Raw genomic sequence first — 18,062 nt, 5'->3', positions numbered from 1 at the left:
CCCTCCCCCGCCCTGCCAGCCCTGGGCTCTGGTGGTGTCGGCCTGTCCAGTCCCTGGGGTGCCGCACGCCTCAGCTCACAGCTCACTTCCACACGTCGATTCTGCATTTGTTTTTCCTCTTGCCTGCTTCTCCTGGGGAGGTTTGCTCTCCCTGACTCGTGAGGACTCCCTAAAGCACACCCCACCCCGCCTCCGGCTGCCACGGGAAGGGCCTTCTCCCGGTTGAACTTGGCCATGTGGAAGTGTCTACTCTGCGGTCCACTCCATCCATCCTGTCCTTGAGGGCCCAGTTTGCTAGCATGCTTAGGAAGCAACCCTGGATGAGACTGTACGAGACTGCGCCCAGATTCTACAAACGATTTTCTTACACTGTGGTTTTCACCTGCTTACCTGTAACTTTCTATTCTTTCTGGAGTTATTTCTCCACTCTTCTCCAGTGGCATGTTGGGCACCTACTGACCTGGGGAGTTCATCTTTCAGGGTCCTACCTTTTTGCCTTTTCATACTGTTCATGGGGTTCACAAGGCAAGAGTGCTGAAGTGGACCACGTTTTGTCAGAACTGTCCACCATGGCCCGTCCGTCTTGGGTGGCCCCACATGGCATGGTTCATAATTTCATTTAGACAGACAAGGCTGTGGTCCATGTGGTCAGATTGGTTCGTTTTCTGTGATGGTGGTTTTCATCCTGTCTGCCCTCTGATGGAGAAGGATGAGAGGCTTATGGAAGCTTCCTGATGGGAGAGACTGACTGAGGGGGAATCTGGGTCTTGTTCCGATTGACGGGGCCACGCTCAGTAAGTCTTTAATCCAATTTTCTGTTGAAGGGTGGAGCTGTGTTCCCTCCCTGTTATTTGACCTGAGGCCAAACTATGGTGGAAGTGATGAGGATAATGGTGACCTCCTTCAAAGGTCCCATGATGCACTGCTGCCCTCAGCGCCCCCGGCCCTGCAGCAGGCCACCGCCGACCCACGCCGCTGCCGAAGACTCCTGAACACTCACGGCAAGTCTGAGTCAGCCTCCTGTGGGGTCACTGCTCCTTTCTCCTGGGTCCTGGTGCGAACAAGGTTCTGTTTGTGCCCTCCAGGAGTCTGTTTCCCCTTTCCTGACTAAGTTCTGGCAGCTCCATGGTGGAGTTAATGGCAACCTCCTCCAAGAGGGCTTATGTCACACCAAGTGTGCGGTACCTAGAGCCCCTACCACTGCAAGCAGGCCATGCTGACCCATACCTCCGCAGGAGACACCCAAAGACAGATCTGACTCAGTATCTGTGGGCTCTCTGGGTCCTCGTGTGCACAAGGTATGTTGGAGCCCTGTAAGCGTCTCTGGCAGGTATGGGGATGACTCCAAACACGGCTTCCCTCCTACTATCTCTGTGGCTTCTGCTGTGCCCTTGGATATGGGGTATCTCCTCACAGTCCCTCCAATGGCTGTGAGATCAGTGGAGAAACAACTCCAGAAAGAATGAAGAGATGGTGCCAATGCAAAAACAACACCCAGTTGTGGATGTGACTGGTGATGGAAGTAAAATCTGATGCTGTAAAGAGCAATACTGCACAGGAAACCTGGAATGTCAGGTCCATGAATCAAGGCAAATTGGAAGTGGTCAAACAGCAGATGGCAAGAGTGAACACTGACATTTTAGGAATCAGCAAACTAAAATGGACTGGAATGGTTCAATTTAACTCAGATGACCATTATATCTACTACTGTGGGCAAGAATCCCTTAGAAGAAATGGAGTAGCCATCATAGTCAACAAAAGAGTCTGAAATGCAGTACTTGGATGTAATCTCAAAAGTGACAGAATGATCTGTTTGTTTCCAAGGCAAACCATTCAATATCACAGTAATCCAAGCCTATGCCCCAACCAGTAATGCTGAAGAAGCTGAAGTTGAATGATTCTATGAAGACCTACAAGACCTTCTAGAACTAACACCCCAAAAAGATTTTTATTATAGGGGAATGGAATGCAAAAGTAGGAAGTCAAGAGATACCTGGAGTAACAGGCAAATTTGGCCTTGGAGTACAGAATGAAGCAGGGCAAAGGCTAATAGAGTTTTGCCAAGAGAATGCACTGGTCATAGCAAACACCCTCTTCCAACAACACAAGAGAAGGCTCTACACATGGACATCACCAGATGGTCAACAGTGAAATCAGATTGATTATATTCTTTGCAGCCAAAGATGGAGAAGCTCTATACATTCAGCAAAAAAAAAAAAAAAAAAAAAAGACTGGGAGCTGACTGTAGCTCAGATCATGAACTCCTTATTGCCAAATTTGGACTTAAATTGAAGAAAGTAGGGAAAACCACTAGACCATTCAGGTATGACCTAAATCAAATCCCTTACAATTATACAGTGGACGTGAGAAATAGATTTAAGGGACTAGATCTGATAGACAGAGTGCCTGAAGAACTATGGACAGAGGTTCGTGACATTGTACAGGAGACAGGGATAAAGACTATCCCCAAGAAAAGGAGATGCTAAAAGGCAAAATGATTGTCTGAGGAGGCCTTAAATAGCTATGAAAAGAAGCAAAAGTGATCAATACAAAGAAATAGAGAAAAACAATAGAATGGGAAAGACTAGAGATCTCTTCAAGAAAATTAGAGATACTAAGGGAATATTTCATGCAAAGATGGGCTCGATAAAGGACAGAAATGGTATGGACCAAACAGAAGCAGAAGATATTAAGAAGAGGTGGCAAGAATACACAGAAGAACTATACAAAAAAGATCTTCATGACTCAGATAATCATGATGGTGTGATCACTCACCTAGAGCCAGATATCCTGGAGAGTGAAGTCAAGTGGGCCTTAGAAAGCATCACTACGAACAAAGCTAGTGGAGGTCATGGAATTCCACTTGAGCTATTTCAGATCCTAAAAGATGATGCTGTGAAAGTGTTGCACTCAATATGCCAGCAAATATGGAAAACTCAGCAGTGGCCACAGGACTGGAAAAGGTCAGTTTTCATTCCAATCCCAAAGAAAGGCAATGCCAAAGAATGCTCAAACTACCGCACAATTGCACTCATCTCACACGCTAGCAATGGAGAAGGAAATGGCAACCCACTCCAATGTTCTTGCCTGGAGAATCCCAGGGATGGAGGAGCCTGGTGGGCCGCCGTCTATGGGGTCGCACAGAGTCGGACACGACCAAAGCAACTTAGCAGCAGCAGCAGCAGCACACGCTAGCAAAGTAATGCTCAAAGTTCTCCAAGCCAGGCTTCAACAGTACATGAACTGTGAACTTCCAGATATTCAAGCTGGATTTAGAAAAGGCAGAGGAACCAGAGGTCAAATTGCCAACATCTGCTGGATCATCAAAAAAGCAAGAGAGTTCCAGAAAAACATCTACTTCTGCTTTATTGACTCTGCCAAAGCCTTTGACTGTGTGGATCACAACAAACTGTGGAAAGTTCTTAAAGAGGTGGGAATACCAGACCACCTGAGCTGCCTCCTGAGAAACCTGTATGCAGGTCAGGAAGCAACAGTTAGAACTGGACATGGAACAACAGACTGGTTCCAAATAGGAAAAGGAGTACGTCAAAGCTGTATATTGTCACCCTGCTTATTTAACTTATATGCAGAGTATATCATGAGAAATGCTGGACTGGATGAAACACAAGCTGGAATCTAGATTTCCAGGAGAAATATCAATAACCTTAGATATGCAGATGACACCACATTTATAGCAGAAAGTGAAGAAGAACTGAAGTTCTTGATGAAAGTGAGAGTGAAAAAGTTGGCTTAAATTTCAACATTCAGAAAACTAAGATCATGGCATCTGGTCCCATCAGTTCATGGCAAATAGATGGGCAAACAGTGGAAACGGTGAGAGACTGTGTTTTTGGGCTCCAGAATCACTGCAGATGGTGACTGCAGCCGTGAAATTAAAAGACTTCCTCCTTGGAAGAAAAGTTATGACCAACCTAGACAGCATATTAAAAAGCAGAGACATTACTTTGCTGACAGAGGTCTGTCTAGTCAAAGGTATGGTTTTTCCAGTAGTCACGTATGCATGTGAGAGTTGGACCATAAAGAAAGCTGAGTGCCAAAGAATTGATGCTTTTGAACTGTGGTGTTGGAGAAGACTCTTTAGAGTCCCTTGGACAGCAAGGAGATCCAGCCAGTCCATCCTAAAGGAAATCAGTCATGAATATTCATTGGAAGGACTGACGCTGAAGCTGAAACTCCAATACTCTGTCCACCTGATGTGAAGAACTGACTCACTGGAAAAGACCCTGATGCTGGGAAAGATTGAAGGTGGGAAGAGAAGGGGACGACAGAGGATGAGATGGCTGGATGGCATCACTGACTCGATGGACGTGAGTCTGAGTGAACTCTGGGAGTTGGTGATGGACAGGGAGGCCTGGCGTGCTGCGATTCATGGGGTCGCAAAGAGTCGGACACGAGTGAGCGACTGAACTGAACTGAACGTGTAACTGTACAGTCAGCCTAGAGTTCATTTTGGTGCAGGGCGTGAGAGCCGCCTGGCTGGAGCTCACTTTCCGGGATTAGTGGTGACTAGTGTCCCCTTCCGTTTGCTGCCCGTCCTGGGTGCTGGCCCGCCCCCCGGGCACAGCCGCACCAGAGCTCCTGCTCTCTGAGACGCACCGTTTGTTGTCCGTACTCACTCAGTCGATTGAGTGTCAGGTTCGGGAACGTCTTGTCGGGGGCTGTACTTATTCTCAGTGTTTCGTCTGGGAGACAGTCGGCCCCTTTCCTGTGCTGTCTTCCTTCAACCACGGGTTGCGTTGTTTAATCCTTTCTGTCGCGTGGGAGTAACTGTCATCTGCTTTCACACCTCGCACCCGGCTGGTCAGCTCCGCCTTCATCGTAGGCTCCCCGATGCTGCCACGGCCATGTGTCCCCTCCTGCCCCCTGCCGCCCCCGAGGCAATGCCCACTCCTCTGTGGTGTACCTGTGCCCTGAGTGCCTCCCCACTGCACGGCGTGTACCGGGCTCCCAGGACCCTGCAAAGGCCAAGGACATGGGTCCCCGACCCGCAGGGCCCACGTTCCAGGAGGCAGAGGCCTGGTGTGGAGAAGGCCACAGCTGCCGGCCTCGGCCAGGGCAGGAGTGGTGTCCGTGGCTGACCTGCAGCTGCTGCGGCGAGCCCCAGTGCCGTCCCCGGGGGCCCGGGCACAGGCTCCCCAGCATGCAGCCGCGCAGGCAGCCGTGGCCGCCGCTTGTCCCCGGCTCTCTGGGCGGTCGGCTGTGGGCTCTGCGGCCCGTGACGCCCAGTCCGTCCCTTCCCAGGCTCGCTGGTTGAGGCCGCGGTGGATGCCGCGCCCTCTGTGACTTCCCGGGAGCGCTCTCGGCCTCTGGTTTAACAGCAGGGCTCACGGCCTGCCTTCCTGTGGTTGCCCGACTGAAGCCAGTCGTCCCAGTTCGCATCTCCCCTGCCCGTGGGCTGCACCCTGCTCTGGTATCTTGCTTCCGAACGGGTCCGCACCCCTGTGTGTTTTCACTTGGGTGGGGCGCCGTCTCCCCAGCCCCGCCACCCTCAGGCCACAGGCCAGGGCTGAGCTCACCTCCCTCTCTCTCCTGGAAACTCAGCGCCTCCTGCCACGCCCCTGGGGGTCACCATGGTGATGGGAGCGTGTGCTCCGTCAGCCCTCGTCGTGCCCAGCTCTGGGCCGAGGGTTCTCCCTGCCGCTGCTCCCCTCCCACATTGCTGTCCTCAGTGACTTCGGCTGGAACGGGGTTGCAACCAAGCCAACAGCCACCCCCTCAGGCCCCGAGTGCCTCAGGCAGCCAGTTGGGATTTCGGATTCGCGGACGGCTCGGGCTGGGCTCCTCTCTCCCGTGGACAGACTAAGATCGTGTAGGGGCCTGGCACTGCCAGTGTGCGTGGAGCAAAGTGGATGTCACTCGTCCCTGGGGCTCCTGCAAAGCCAAGCTTCCCTTCCAGAAAGTTCTGTGCTCTTACAGAGGCCCCCCCCCCCCCCCGGCTTCTGTCCTCTGAGTGAGAAGAGGCGCCCGTATCCTGCCTCCCTTCTCTGGCTGCTGGGCTGGCCACCCGGCCCCTTAGCTCTCTGAGAACTTGGAGCTGCAGTCACTCAGGCTGCAAGCGGGAGGGCTCCCAGCAGGCCAAGGAGGCCCCACCTGTCCCCCTGTGGCCTGGGCCCCGGGGAGCCTGCGGACCCTCCCTTGTGGGCCCGTCCCATCATCATCGTGGGGGATGGTCCGTCATCTGCTGGAGGCTGGTGGGTGGGGTACATGCCGGGTCCCTGGGGAGCGGTGCTCAGGGCCCTCTGCTCAGGCTGCCTGCTGGGGGCTGGGCTGAGAGCTGGCCTGGTCTGGTCCCTCCGGTGTTTGGCTGAGCGTCAGGGAGAGGAGAGAGCGAGCCCACCAACAGGCAGTGGGGACCACATGGCAGTGATAAGCAGGGGTCAAAGTGACTGATGGGGGTCACGGTTTGGCCAGGGGGGTTGCAGGGGTCAGAGTTCAGTGCAGAAATGGTCAGTGTGGGAGCATCTGGGAGGCGAGGCTGCGGATAAAAGTGGGGAGGGGGAGAGGGGAGAGGAGGGGCAGGAGAGGAAGGGTTGACGGAGGGGGAGGAGGAGGGGAGGGAGGGACAGGGGAGACAGGGCGTGGTGGGTTGGGGTTTCTCCTGCCCTGTTCAGCTGAGGCAGATGCATGTGTAAGCGTGTGTCCATGTGCACCTGTCAGTGTGCAGAGGGTCATGCCAAGTGGCTGAAGGGCCGGGTTCCCTGGGGCCGCCTCTCCGAGGAGTCAGTCTGCGGGGAGTGAGTGGTCCGAGGCGCTTCGCCTCTCCCCTCCCCCACCCGGCCCCCCTCCCCCGACTCCAGCTCGAGTGTGTGCCCGATGCCCCCTCACCCCGCCCTCCAGGACCCTCACTCTCACCTCCCTGCCCTCCAGGCTTCTCTCTTCCACCCACCTGGACTCCGGCCCTCCTTCGGGCTGGGAAGAGAAGCCCTGTCCCCTGCCCCAGACCCGGCCCGAGGGCAGCTGAGGCGGGGCAGGCGGAAGGCAGGACCGCGGAGGGTGCAGTGTCCCAGGGGGATCGTGGGCGACTGCGGAGCGCGGGGCCGCGGTGGCCCTCAGAGTCCATCATGAGGACGGTGGGGGAGGACGGGGGACAGACAGGGCTGCAGGCGGAGGGCCCAGCGAGCAGGCGGGTGGCCGGCGGTGCCCGAGGTGGGCGTGCCCCAGAGCAGGCGAGCTCTGGGAAGTGGAGCGAGGTGGGTGGGGAGAGCGGTTGATGGGTCCCTCTTGGAGCAGGGGAGTCAGGGGCTGGGGGTGGGCCACGGGGAGGCTACACTCGGAGCCCAAGCCTTCAGCATGAGGGGAGGCCCGGTGCTGGGGTTGGAGGCTGGGGCCTGGGCCAGATAAAGTCAGGGGAACCTCAGGAGGAGACGGCCGGGGAGCTGGAGCTGGGGTGGTCAGGGAACCCAAGACGGGCGCAGCCTTGGGGGCAGCTTGGGATGGGCAAGGGCGGTGGCATTGGGCCTGGAACGTTGGTGGCTGACATAAAGGGCCTGGAATTTGTGGGTGTCGGGATTCTGCCCAGAAGCCAGCATTCTGTGTTCTGGAGAGGTGGCAGGGGCGCGGGGTGAGTCTCTGGAAGGACGCGAAAAACAGGTTTGTGTATCCTGGAGCTTCAGGTGTCCTTCCAGGCCACAGAGTCCCCCAGCTGTAAGTGAGGCATGCTGCAGTCCATGGAGTCGCAAAGAGTTGGACACCACTTGGTGACTGAACAGCAACAACAGTATTCCACTGTATAAATAGGCCACATTTTCTCTACGTTCATCTGTCAGTGGGTACTTAGATTGCTTCCGTATCTTGGCTGTTGTAAATATTGCTTCTTTGAATATTGGGGTGTTTTGTCATTGTTGAGTTGCTAAGTTGTGTCCAACTCTTTGCAACCCTGTGCACTGCGGCACGCCAGGCTTCCCTGTCCATCACCAACTCCTGGAGCCTGCTCAGACTCATGTCCATCGAGTTGGTGATGCCATCCAACCATCTCATCCTCTGCCACCCTCTTCTCCTTTTGCCTTCCATCTTTCCCAGCATCTTTGGGGTGCATGTCTTTTCAAATTAGTGTTTTCCTTTTCTTTGGATTATAAATACCTAAGCAGGATTGATAGGTCGTATGATAGTTGTTTTTAATTTTTAATCCATGCTGTTTTCCACAGTGGCTGCACCAGTTTCCATTCCCACCGACAGTGCCTGAGGCTTCCGTTTCTCCGCATCCCTGCCAACACGTATCTATTGTCTTTTTGATGATGGTGGCTTGACAAGTGTGAAGTAGTATCTCACGGAGTTTTTGATTTGAATTTCCCTGATGGTTAGTGATATTGAACATCTTTTCATTTGTATGTTGGCCATCTGTCTGTCTGCTTTGGAAACATGCTTATTCAGGTCCTCTGCCCATTTTAAAATCAGATTGGGCTTTTTAGAACATATTGACTTGTATGAGTTGTTTATATGTTTTGGGTAGTAAGGCCTTATCAGACGTATCTTTACAAACATCTCCTCCTGCTCGGCAGGCCGCCTTTTCATCTTGGTGATGGTTTCCTTCACTGTGCAAAAGCTTTTTAGCTGATATAGTCCCATATGATTATTTTTGCTTTTTTAAAAGCCTTTGCCTGAAGAGACGGATCCGTAAAAATATTGTTAAGGATGATGATATCAGAGACAATATTGCCTGTGTTTTCTTCTTGGAGTTATGTGGTTTCAGGTCTTAACCTTCGAGTCCATTTTGACTTCTTTTTGTGCATGGTGTGACACAGTGGTCCAGCCTGGATTTTACCTGTAGCTGCCCAGTTTTCCCAACACCATTTATTGAAGAGTCTGTCTTTCCCCCATCACATTTTTTCCTTCCTTGTTGTAGATTAATTGACCACGTGTGAGTGGGCTTATTTCTGGGCTCCTCCTTCTGTTCCACTGTCTATGCGTCTGTTTTTGTGCCAGTACCACTCTGTTCTGATTATTGTAGCTTTGTAATGTAGTTTGAAGTCAAGACGTGTGATGCCTTCTTTCTTCTTTCTCAACATTGCTTTGGCTATTTGAAGTCTTTTATGGTTCCACACACATTCTGGAATCGTTTTCTCTATTTCAGTGAAAAAAATGTCATTGGCATTTGATAGAGATTGCATTGACTTTGCAGACTGCTTTGGGTTGTATGGTCATTTTTAACATATTAACTCTCCTAATCCATGTGCAACTGACATTGACATTGACAAGTCGCTTAGTCATGTCCAACTCTTTGCAACCCCGTGGACTGTAGCCTACTAGGCTCCTCTGTCCATGGGATTTTCCAGGCAAGAGTACTGGAATGGGGTGCCATTGCCTTCTCCAGCCAAATGCACTCATCTCACACACTAGTAATGTTCAAAATTCTCCAAGCCAAGCTTCAGCAATACGTGAACCGTGAACTTCCAGATGTTCAAGCTAGTTTTAGAAAAGGCAGAGGAACCAGAGATCAAACTGCCAACATCCACTGGATCATGGAAAAAGCAAGAGAGTTCCAGAAAAACATCTATTTCTGCTTTATTGACTATGCCAAAGCCTTTGACTGTGTGGATCACAATAAACTGTGGAAAATTCTGAAAGAGATGGGAATACCAGACCACCTGACCTGCCTCTTGAGAAACCTATATGCAGGTCAGGAAGCAACAGTTAGAACTGGACATGGAACAACAGACTGGTTCCAAATAGGAAAAGGAGTATGTCAAGGCTGTATGTTGTCACCCTGCTTATTTAACTTATATGCAGAGTACATCATGAGAAACACTGGGCTGGAAGAAGCACAAGCTGGAATCAAGATTGCTGGGAGAAATATCAATAACCTCAGATATGCAGATGACACCACCCTTATGGCAGAAAGTGAAGAGGAACTAAAAAGCCTCTTGATGAAGGTGAAAGAGGAGAGTGAAAAAGTTAGCTTAAAGCTCAACATTCAGAAAACTAAGATTATGGCATCCGGTCCCATCACTTCATGGCAAATAGATGGGGAAACAGTGGAAACAGTGGCTGACTTTATTATTTGGGGCTCCAAAATCACTGCAGATGGTGACTGTAGCCATGAAATTAAAAGACGCTTACTCCTTGGAAGGAAAGTTACGACCAACCTAGACAGCATATTAAAAAGCAGAGACATTACTTTGTCAACAAAGGTCCGTCTTGTCAAGGCTATGGTTTTTCCAGTAGTCGTGTATGGATGTGAGAGTTGGACTGTGAAGAAAGCTGAGTGCTGAAGAATGGATGCTTTTGAACTGTGGTATTGGAGAATTCTCTTGAGAGTCCCTTGGACTGCAAAGAGATCCAACCAGTCCGTCCTAAAGGAGATCAGTCCTGGGTGTTCATTAGAAGGACTGATGTTGAATCTGAAACTCCAATACTTTGGCCACCTGATGCGAAGAGCTGACTCATTTGAAAAGACCCTGATGCTGGGAAAGATTGAAGGCAGGAGAAGGGGGGCACAGAGGATGAGATGGTTGGATGGCATCACCGACTCAATGGAAATGAGTTTGAGTAGACTCTGGGAGTTGGTGATGGACAGGGATGCCTGGCGTGCTGCCGTCCGTGGGGTCACAAAGAATCGGACACGACTGAGCGACTGAACTGAACTACTGCAGAATTCAGGCTTAAGTTGAAGAAAGTAGGGAATACCACTATGCCATTCAGATATGACCTAAATCAAATCTCTTATGATTATACACTGAAGGTGACAAATAGATTCAAGGGATTAGATGTGGTAGACAGAATGCCTGAAGGACTATGGACAAAGGTTCATAACATTGTACAGGAGGCAGTGACCAAAACCATCCCAAAGAAAAAAAGAAATGCAAGGAGGCAAAGTGTTTGTCTGAGGAGGCTTTACAAATAGCTGAGAAAAGAAGTGAAAGCCTAGGGAGAGAGGGAAAGACATACCTAACTGAATGCAGAGTTCCAGAGAATAGCAAGGAGAGAGAAGAAAACTGTAAGTGAACAATGCAAAGAAATAGAAGAAAACAATAGAATGAGAAAGAGATCTCGTCAAGAAAACTGGAGATAGATATCAAGGGAACACTGCATGCAAAGATGGGCACGATAAAGGACAGAAAGGTCAGGACCTAACAGAAGTAGAAGAGATGAAGAAGAGGCGGCAACAATACACAGGAGAACTATATATAAGGTCTTAATGACCTGGATAACCACTCACTGAGTGCCAGACGTCCGGGAGTGTGAAGTCAAGTGGGTCTTAGGAAACATTACTACAAACAAAGCTAGTGGAGGTGATGGAATTCCAGCTGAGCTACCTAAAATCCAAAAAGATGATGGTATTAAAGTGCTGCACTCAATATGCCAGCAAATTTGAAAAACTCAGCAGTGGCCACAGGACTGGAAAAGGTCAGTTTTCATTTCAATCCCAAAGAAGGGCAATACCAAAGAATGTTCAAACTACCACACGATTGCACTCATTTCACATGCTAGCAAGGTAATGCTCAAAATCCTTCAAGTTAGGCTTCAACAGTATGTGAACTGAGAACTTCCAGATGTACAAGCTGGAGATAGAAAAGGCAGAGGAACTAGAAATCAAATTGCCAACATTCCTTGGATCATAGAGAAAGCAAAGAATTCCAGAAAAACATCTCCATTTGCTCCACTTGACTGTGTGGATCACACCAAACTGGAAAATTCTTAAAGAGATGGGAATACCAGACCATTTTACCTGTCTCATGAGAAGCCTCTTTGCAGGATAAGAAGCAGCAGTTAGAACCAGACATGTAGCAATGGAGTGGTCAAAACTGGGAAAGGAGTACGTCAAGGCTGTATGTCGTCACCCTGCTTATTTAACTTATATACACATTATAGCATGCAGAATACCAGGCTGGAAGAATCACAAGCTGGAATCAAGATTGCCAGGAGAAATATCAGCAACCTCAGATATGCAGACGGTATCACTCTAATGGCAGAAAATGAAGAGGAACTTAAGAGCCTCTTGATGATGGTGAAAGAAGAGAGTGAAAAAGCTAGCATAAAATGCAACATTATAAAACTAAGATCAAGGCATCCAGTCATGGCAAATAGGAGGGGGAAAAGTGGAAACAGTGACAGATTTTATTTTCTTCAGCTCCAAAATCACTGTGGACAGTGGCTGCAGCCATGAAATTAAAAGGTGCTCCTTGGAAGGAAAGCTGTGATCAACCTAGACAGCATGTTAAAAAGCAGAGGTATCACTTTGCCAACAAAGGTCCTTCTAGTCAAAACTATGGTTTTTCCAGTAGTCATGTACAGATTTGAGACTTGGACCATAAAGAGGGCTGAGCCCTGAAGATTTGATGCTTTTGAATTGTGGCGCTGAAGGACTCCTGAGAGTCCCTTGGGCAGCAGGGAGATCCAACCAGTCAGTCCTAAAGGAAATTAACCCTGAATATTTGTTGGAAGGACTGATGCTGAAGCTCCAGTACTTGGCTACCTGATGTGAAGAGTTGACTCATTGGAAAAGACCCTGATGCTGGGAAAGATCGAGGGCAGGAGGAGAAGGGGATGAGACACAGGATGAAGTATTTGGATAGCACCATCAACTCAATGAACAAGAGTTTGGGCAAACTCCAGGAGATTGTGATGGACAGGAAGTCTAGTGTGCTGCAGTCCATAGGGTTGCAAAGATTTGGACAGGACTTAATGCCTGAAGAACAACAAGGGCCTATGTTGCTATGAATTTCCCTCTTAGAACTGCTTTGCTTCATTCCACAGATTTTGGAAAGTTATGTTTCTATTTTCATTCATTTTGAGGTGCTTTTTATCTTTGATTTCTTCATGGACTCTTTATCTTTTTCAGTAGCATATCGGTCAGTCTTCATGTTTTTTCCCACTTTCTTCCTGTGGTAGAGTACTAATTTCATAACACCGTGTTCAGAAAAGATGCTCGATACCATTTCAGTCTTCATACATCTGTTGAGACTTGTTTTGTGGCCTAGCGTGTCATCTCTCCTGGAGGATGCTCCCCATGCACTTGAAGAGAATGTGTATTCTGCTGTCTGGGATGGAATGTTCAATAGACACCTATCAAGTCTTCTTGGCCGAGTGTGTCATTTAAGGCCCTTGTTTCCTTATTGATCTTCCGTCTGGATGAACAGTCCATTGATGTATGTCAGGTCACTGTAAGCTTTTCTCTTTCTGTCTGAATATTTGCTTTATATATTTTAGGTGCTCCTGTGTCAGGAGCATATATGTTTATGAACATTGTATCCTGTTGTTGGGATAATTACTGTATCATTATATGATGCCCTTCTTTGTCTTTTGTTGCAGACTTTGTTTTAAATTCTGTTTTGTCTAATATGTGTATTACTACCCCACTTTTCTTTTTGTATCTGTCTTCAAGGAATATCCTTTTCCATTCTCTCATTTTCAGTCTGTGTGTCTTTAGTTCTGAGATGAATCTCTTACGGGCAGCATATGGATAGTTAAACAAACCAAACCAAACGCATTCAGCTACGTAATGTCTTTCTGATGGAAGTGATCGGTGAGGGGTGTGTGCTTACTCCGTTCCGTTACTTACTGCCTAGTTGTTTCCGTAGCTCTTCTCTGATCTCTCCTTTTAGTCTTTCTCTCCCCTTGTGGTTGGATAGCTGTCTTTAATGTCATGTTTGGTGTCCTCTCTTCTCTGTGTGCATCTGCTGCAGGTTTTGCTTTGCTGTTACTGCGAGGTTCACACATACGTCTCTCTGTAACTGTGTCTATATCTATCTATAGCTCTAATTTGTTTTACCCTGATAATCATATTTTAATTCAAACACATTCTAAAAACTACATTTTTTTACTCCCCCACTCCACAATTTTATGCTCTGATGTCACATTTTACATCTTTATGTGTATTTCTTAAGTCCTTATTGTAGTTCTATGTAGTTAATTTTATGATTTTTGTCTTTTAACCTTCGTACTAGCTTAAATTTTAAGTGGCCGATCCACTGTCTTTACTATATATTTGCCTTTCCAGCGAAATAGTTTTCCTTCATAGATTTTCTTATTTCTTTTTATGGCCTTTTCTTTTTTGATTAGAGAGGGCCCCTTAACATTTCTTGTGAGGCTAGTTCAGTGGAGACAGACTCTCTTAGTTTTTGCTTGTCTGGAGAACGCTGCTTCAGTCCTGAATGATGAGCATCTTTGGTTGTAGGTTTTCCCTTTCGATACTTTAAATACATCACGTCACTCCCTTCCGGCCTACAAAGCCTCTAGTGAAGCATCAGCAGGTAGCCTTATGGAGGCTCCCTCGTCTGTGACTCTTTTTCTCTTGCTGCCTTTAAAGTTCTCTCTTTACCCCCACATTTCGCCATCTTGTTTGGGACCCTTCGTGACCTTTACCTGGGTACCGGCTTCCTTCTTCAGGAAAGGGGTGTTTTCAGCCATCATTTTATCGAATGCATTTTCTGCCCCCTTTTTCCTCTCCTCCTGGGGCCCCTACTGTGTGAATGTTAGTATGCTTGATGTTGCCTCGGAGGCTCTTTAAACTGTCCTCATTTTAAGAGAAGTGTTTTCTTCCCGCTGTTCTGATTGGGTGATCCCCATGACTGTGTCTCCCAGGTCACTTGTATGTTCTTCTGTATCAGCTCGTCTGCAGTTGACTCCCCGTTGTGTGAATTTCACCTCAGTGACTTCTTTTGCTCTGGTTGGTTCTTTTTGGTTTTTTTTTTTTTTTTTTTTGTATTTTCTAATTCTTTGTTGAAGTTCTCACTGTATCCCTAAATTCTTTCCCCAAGTTTGGTCAGTATTTCTCTGGACTGTTACTTAGAACTTTTTATCTGGTGAATTACTTATCTGTATTTCTTTAGGGTCCTTCTCCCCCCTGGAGTTTCATCTTGTTCTTTTGTTTGGAACATGTTCCTCTGTCTCCTCAGTTTGTTTGGCCTTCTCTGTCTGTCTCTACGAGGTTATGCAAACTTTGTGCTGACTTTGGAGGCATGTCCTCGTGTGGGGGCGTGTGCCCTGTGAGCCAGCGGCTTAGGCGGCAGAGCTAGGTCTGAACTGAGCCTGGCCGCGTCCTCTGGGCTGTGTCGGCGGCTCCTCACTCTGTATCCACCGCGCCACTTTCCATCACCTGATGTTCTTGGGGCGCTCTCTCTGCTGGGATGCTTTGGCATGTTGGAATTTTAAAACCTGAGCTCCTATCAGTAGGGATTTTCTATTCCTCCTCCCCCCAAGGGAATCACATGCTGCCTGACACCAGGTGAGGCCTACAGGTTCTTTCATATCTGCTCCTTTCCACTGTCAGCTGAGGACCAGTGGGATGCCCACGCTGCTGGGAGATGCTTCTGCTCAGAGCCCTGGCAGCAAAGCTTTCCTGGCCCCTCTGCCCATAGGGAGAACCTTTTGTCCCTTCCACAGTCCAGGCTGCACAGGGCTGCCAGCTCCACACCTGTGATGCCCTGAAGGAGCTATTGCTGCATCTGATATCCACGCACACACTCACTACGGCCCCACAGGTTTTTTTAAGTGTGTGGGACTTAGGTCCCCTGTGACCTCAGGTGGCTATTGACTTTATATTAATAAATATTGATTTTGCCTAACATTTTGATGTGTCTGCGAGGAAGGCGGTCATTTCAACAGTTACCATACTGCTGTGACTTCTTCAAAATAGACGTTTCTGGATACTTACCTCTCTTTCTTGATACTCTCATCTTGGGCCAGTCGGTCTGATTCCCCAGGTAGATGGTGGTGCATATTTTGAGAATTTTGCTGTTTCTCGCTGGTGTTTTTCTCTGTTTTCTCAGGTTGGGTATAGAAATAGGTTTGTGGTATAATAGAAACCGGGAAGGTTCTTGTTATTTTTTAGGCCACATAGAGGAAGGAGGGAAGTAGGGTCATGGAGGTCTCACTTTGGCCTCCCTGGTGGCTCAGATGGTAAAGAATCTGTCTGCGATGTGGGAGACCTGGGTTTGATCCCTGGGTTGGAGGATCCCCTGGAGAAGGAAATGGCAACCCACTCCAGTATTCTTTTTTTTTTTTTTATGGTGTTAGAAAGTGTTCTAGTTTCATTCTTTTACAAGTGGTTGACCAGATTTCCCAGCACCACTTGTTAAAGAGATTGTCTTTAATCCATTGTATATTCTTGCCTCCTTTGTCAAAGATAAGGTGTCCATATGTGCGTGGATTTATCTCTGGGCTTTCTATTTTGTTCCATTGATCTATATTTCTGTCTTTGTGCCAGTACCATACTGTCTTGATAACTGTGGCTTTGTACTACAAACCCACTCCAGTATTCTTGTCTGGAGAGTCCCCATGGACAGAGGAGCCTGGTGGGCTGCAGTCCACGGGGTCAGAGTCAGGCATGACTGAGCGACTAAGCGTGCACACAGGTGTCACTGTAGAGGGCTGGGTCCTCTCTGGAGGGAGTCCCTGCCGCACAGGGGGCGCCTGCTGGGGGTCCCCTGGGATCCCACCCAGATGCCTCGTCTTTGATGGCTCTGACACGTGACTTGTCACGTCTTCACTTTCTCGTAGGGACACAGACGCTCTGGTTCTAATCCTTCCACTGTTCACTAGGGACTTAGGGTTGGAGAGTCAGTTCTCCATTCAGAATTTGAGCAGCAGCACTGTCTTGATAACCATCATTTCTAGACAGAGGGGTTGTCTCCAGGTAAAGGAATGCCGTGTCACCTGGAGGGGAGTGGAGAGTGCATTCCTGCATGAGTGTCTACCCACGGCCAGTCCAAGCACAGGTGGCTCCGAGGCTGGCTGCTCTGCACCCATCAGTGTGGGTCAGGAGGTCTGTGACTTCTGGATCCTCACGAGAAACAAACAGGAACCAGGAGGCAAGCAGGGAGCCTCTCACTGACCGGCACCTGGCCTGGAGTGGGCAGGGCTTGGGAGCTCAAGGGTGGCCCCGGGCCTGACCCAGGGCAGGGAGGGCCCAGTGCTCCAGGGACAAGGCAGAGAGACCTCTGGGGACAAGGACAGCCCCTCCCCTCCTGACCTGGGGGCTGTCCTGTGCCGGACGCTGCCTTACCTGTGCCCGCCTTCCCGACAGGAAACATGTACCCAATGATGTTCGTAAAGAAACCCCTGAAGCAACTTGGCAACGAGCCCCAGGGGTCTGAGGCCCGGAAGCCGTCACGCAAGTCCAGGTGCCGCGTATCATACTCCACCTACAGTCACGAATGAGCGTCTGGGCGCCCCGCTGACTACACAGGGCTCCCAGAGCACCCCGAGACTTCGTCCCGGCCTGCCAAGGGAAGAAGGCCTTCACAGCAACCTCCGCCCCGGGAGGAGCTGGGCCAGTGGGCTCGGGGTCTGTCAGGACTCGAGCAGGGGGGCAGGTGAGCACCCCACGCTGCCCGGCGGGGTCCATGGAAGCCTGGGCCGCGCCCTGCAGGTCTCCCTCCGAGGAGCCACCTCCTGCTCCCAGAGTCTGCTGCCCGGCCCTTCTCCGGGCTGGGGGCCCTCAGCGCTACAGGGCCCTGACGACCGAGAAGCTTTGTTGAACGCTTGCGCGGCAAGCCAGTGTGGGCGGCGACACCCAAATAAAGTGACCATCAGTGGCTCGTGCCTCCGCTGCAGCCTCTGGCTGGGGTCCGGGGCCCACACGCGGTATGAGGCTGGAGAGGCTGCCCCACTGGGGCTGCAGGGCACATGGGGGTGCAAGGGCGCAGCTGGTGGCGTCACTCAGGGGTTGTGCAGGACTCTGCCTGGGCAGGCAGGACAGCTGGGCAGGGGTCCCTGCTCTGGTGAGAGATGCCAGCTAGGCAGGGCTCTCTCTGTGGTGCTGGGGGTTGACGGGGCCATCAGGATGTCAGGCCAGGCCCAGCTACGGGATGACGCTGGGCCCCCACGCTGCGGCCTCCAGGGTATCTCTGAGGCTGCTTGGCAGGAACTGGTAACGGGAAGTTTCCTGGACGTGCCCAGCTGTGTGCGTCCAGAGTGGGGAGAGGGAGGGTGGACGGCACAAGGACCAGGGCGGGGGGCAGGATGGGCACTCTCCAGCCGTGGGCCACCCACCAGGGGGGACCCGTGTGCAAGCCCGCCCTCACCTCCCCACCGGCCCAGCGTGCCGGGCACGCCCACGGCGCACACCTGCTGCCAGGTGGGGTACGGCGGGATCACTGCTG

General features: G+C 50.1%; 2 protein-coding genes across 6 annotated transcripts in view; one reads left to right on the top strand and one right to left on the bottom strand.

Moving 5' to 3' along the window:
• The window catches only part of ANKMY1 (ankyrin repeat and MYND domain containing 1), a 55,503-nt gene extending 37,989 nt beyond the window's left edge, over positions 1 to 17,514 (top strand). For all 5 annotated transcript variants that reach the window (XM_061412846.1, XM_061412845.1, XM_061412847.1 and 2 more), the window contains one exon: positions 16,985 to 17,514. In XM_061412846.1, the coding sequence (XP_061268830.1) occupies positions 16,985 to 17,118 (134 nt within the window). In that variant the 3' untranslated portion in view covers positions 17,119 to 17,514. The remainder of the gene's footprint in view (positions 1 to 16,984) is intronic.
• On the bottom strand, positions 6,584 to 14,367 carry LOC133245059 (uncharacterized). The gene is made up of 3 exons (XM_061412976.1): positions 14,323 to 14,367; positions 6,908 to 7,285; positions 6,584 to 6,746 (listed from the first exon to the last, which is right to left on the bottom strand). Exons 1-3 carry the CDS (start codon positions 14,365 to 14,367, stop codon positions 6,690 to 6,692), a joined length of 480 nt encoding a protein of 159 aa, XP_061268960.1. The 3' UTR covers positions 6,584 to 6,689.
• Positions 17,515 to 18,062: the final 548 nt, after the last annotated feature.

Source organism: Bos javanicus, chromosome 3 (assembly GCF_032452875.1).
Source record: "Bos javanicus breed banteng chromosome 3, ARS-OSU_banteng_1.0, whole genome shotgun sequence".
Lineage (NCBI taxonomy): Eukaryota > Metazoa > Chordata > Mammalia > Artiodactyla > Bovidae > Bos > Bos javanicus.
Note: the sequence above shows the minus strand (reverse complement) of the source record. Positions and strands in the feature narration are given on the sequence as shown.

Coding starts and splice junctions, on each gene's coding strand:
- LOC133245059 (XM_061412976.1), bottom strand. CDS start 14,367: ATGGCTGAAAACACCCCTTTCCTGAAGAAGGAAGCCGGTACCCAG. Junction 7,286..14,322: donor AGAAGGAAGCCGGTACCCAG/GTAAAGGTCACG, acceptor CTCCGAGTGTAG/CCTCCCCGTGGCCCACCCCC. Junction 6,747..6,907: donor GAAGGAGGGCCGGAGTCCAG/GTGGGTGGAAGA, acceptor CACTCCCCGCAG/ACTGACTCCTCGGAGAGGCG.